This window comes from Lathyrus oleraceus, chromosome 2 (assembly GCF_024323335.1).
Source record: "Lathyrus oleraceus cultivar Zhongwan6 chromosome 2, CAAS_Psat_ZW6_1.0, whole genome shotgun sequence".
In the NCBI taxonomy this organism is placed as follows: Eukaryota; Viridiplantae; Streptophyta; class Magnoliopsida; order Fabales; family Fabaceae; genus Lathyrus; species Lathyrus oleraceus.
In genome coordinates this window covers 191,303,632-191,306,306 of record NC_066580.1, presented here as the reverse complement: position 1 = coordinate 191,306,306, position 2,675 = coordinate 191,303,632, and the positions used below count along the sequence as shown (strand labels likewise).

Sequence of the window (2,675 nt, the reverse complement as noted above, 5' to 3'; positions counted from 1 at the left end):
AGGTGTCCCGTCAAAAGTGTGCATGGAAAAACTCCTGAAGAAGCTTGGAGTGGGAAACTGCCAAATCTCAGTCACTTGAAAGTATTTGCTTGTGTTGCTTATGCATATATACCTGATCAACTAAGGAAGAAGCTTGGTGACAAAGCAGAAAAATGTATCTTTATAGGATACATTAAAGAAACAAAAGCTTACAAGTTGTATAATCCAGATACGCAAAAGATGATCATCAGTAGAGACATTAACTTTGATGAAGAAGGAACGTGGGACTGGTCCGAAAAGAAAAAAGAGTTATTGCCTCTACCAGTTATTATAAATGAATAAGTTCACGATGACGCTGATGAACCACCAGTTGAAGCAACAACGGATTCTCCAACTCACAAATATCCTTAGAGGGAGCGTCATCCACCAACTCACTTGCAAGAATATGAAATTGGGAGAGATGATGATGCTAATGATAGGGAGGAAAAAGTTACTTACTATGCTTTGTTTACAGATTGTGATCTTGTTATGTATGAGGAAGCTGCCAATGAAGATTGTTGGAGAAAAGCAATGGATGAAGAAATTCAGGCCATTGAGAAGAACGATACATAGGAGTTAACAACACTTCCATAAGGCAAGAAGCCAATCGGAGTCAAGTGGGTGTACAAAACAAAGTACAACCTAAATGGAGAGGTAAATCGATAAAAAGCATGACTAGTTGCAAAAGGGTACAAACAAAAACCCGGCGTTGATTATTTTGAAGTTTTTGCTCCACTTGCAAGGATGGACACAGTACGTATGATTCTTTCCATTGCTGCTCAGAGTAGATGGAAGATTTTTCAAATGTATGTAAAATATGTTTTCTTGAATGGTGTGCTTGAAGAAGAAGTTTAGATAGAGCAACCACCAGGTTATCAGCAACAAGGAGAAGAAGATAAAATCTTCAAGCTAAAGAAAGCTCTATATGGATTGAAGCAGGCGCCTAGAGCTTGGTACACACGAATTAACACATACTTAATCAAGAATGGTTTTCACAAAAGTCCTTATGAACATGCTTTATATGTCAAAACAAACCAGGATGGAGACATCATCATTGTTTGCTTGTACGCGGATGATTTGATATTCACCGACAATAATCTCAAATTGTTAGCAGAATTTAAAGAGAGCATGTCCATACAATTTGAGATGACAAATATGAGCCTAATGTCTTATTTTCTAGGCATTGAGGTGAACCAGACAGATGAAGGAATATTTATTTCACAAAAGAAATATGCAAAATATGTGCTAAAGAAGCTCAAGATGGAATCATGCAAGCCGATGCTGACTTCAGTGGAAGAAAGATTGAAGTTGGAAAGAGAAAGTGGCGGTGATCTTGTCAACTCAACTAACTTCAGAAGATTAGTTGGAAGCCTCAGGTATTTGACTGCAACAAGACCTGACATAGTCTACGGAGTTGGGATCATAAGAAGATTCATGGATTCACCAAGACAATCCCATCGGCAAGCTGCAAAGCGACTCTTGAGATATGTCAAAGGTACAATTGGTGAAGGGATTTTTTTATTCTAGTTCTAGCAAGCTAGAGTTGGTTGGATACACAGACAATGATTGGGCTGGTGAAGCCGAAACTTGTAAAAGTACTTCAAGTTATGTTTTTCATCTTAGAGCTGGTGTTTTTTCTTGGTGTTCCAAGAAACAACAAGTAGTTACACTGTCAACAGCAAAAGCAGAGTACATTGCAGCAACAAATTGTGCTACTTAAGCAGTTTGGTTGCGGAGAATATTGAGCGAATTACAACATCAACAAAATGGTCCAACAAAAATATTTTGTGACAAAAAATCAACAATTACTCTAACAAAGAATCTAGTGATTCATGGACACAGCAAGCATATCGACATCAAACACCGCTACATTCGTGACTTGATCAGAGATAAAGAAATTGTGGTAGATTTTGCATCTCATAAGATCAACTAGCAGATATTTTTACAAAACCACTCAAAGTGAACCTGTGCATAAAGCTGAAGAAAATGCTCGGAATGATGAAGTCAAGTTTAAGGGAGGATGTTAGATATTAAACTTGGCTAGCTAAATTCCTAGAAGCTTATGATAATTTATTGAATTGTATTCTTCATGGTTAAGGTTTGAAATAGTCAAAGACTTAGCAAAATTGATAATTATCAAATGGGTTTAGATTGTACATGTGTGCACATAACCATCACTCTAGCTTATCATGAATACACTATTAGTTGTGTAGAATAATCTTGAATAGTGGTGGTGCAATGTAAAACCTCCTTTGATCTAGTATGATTAGGGATATTGCACTTCACTTTAATCAATCAATTTTTTTTTGTAGAAGTGTGAAACAAAGCTTGGGAGAAAAAAATAGAGAGTCTCCAACGAGCTCTTGGTGTGTGAGAAAGAAATTGTAGTGTTGCTTTGTCTGTCATATTGTATGAGTGTATTCTTGTTCCTTCATCAATATAAAATACAGTTTGTTTTATTTGCTTTCCATAACATATATTCCAACTAGGCAAATGATTTTAATTGCCAACAGCGGTTTACTTGCAAGTTGGTGCATGAAAATATATGTGGTTTGGAATGAGGAAGATTGAGGGAGTAGTCGTGCTTTGTTGTTGATGTGTCGAGGGGTGACTGCGTTTTTACTATGTGTTGGTGGTAAGAGTTATTTGTGCAGGAA

General features: G+C 36.8%; 1 protein-coding gene across 1 annotated transcript; it reads left to right on the top strand.

Annotated features, from left to right (window-relative positions):
- Positions 1–1,182: 1,182 nt before the first annotated feature.
- Positions 1,183–1,738, top strand: LOC127122554 (uncharacterized mitochondrial protein AtMg00810-like). Its single transcript, XM_051052871.1, has 2 exons — positions 1,183–1,394; positions 1,546–1,738. The coding sequence occupies exons 1-2, from the start codon at positions 1,183–1,185 to the stop codon at positions 1,736–1,738; spliced, it is 405 nt and encodes a 134-aa protein (XP_050908828.1).
- The last annotated feature ends 937 nt before the right edge of the window (positions 1,739–2,675 follow it).

Coding starts and splice junctions, on each gene's coding strand:
- LOC127122554 (XM_051052871.1), top strand. CDS start 1,183: ATGTCTTATTTTCTAGGCATTGAGGTGAACCAGACAGATGAAGGAATA. Junction 1,395..1,545: donor AGATTAGTTGGAAGCCTCAG/GTATTTGACTGC, acceptor TTTTTATTCTAG/TTCTAGCAAGCTAGAGTTGG.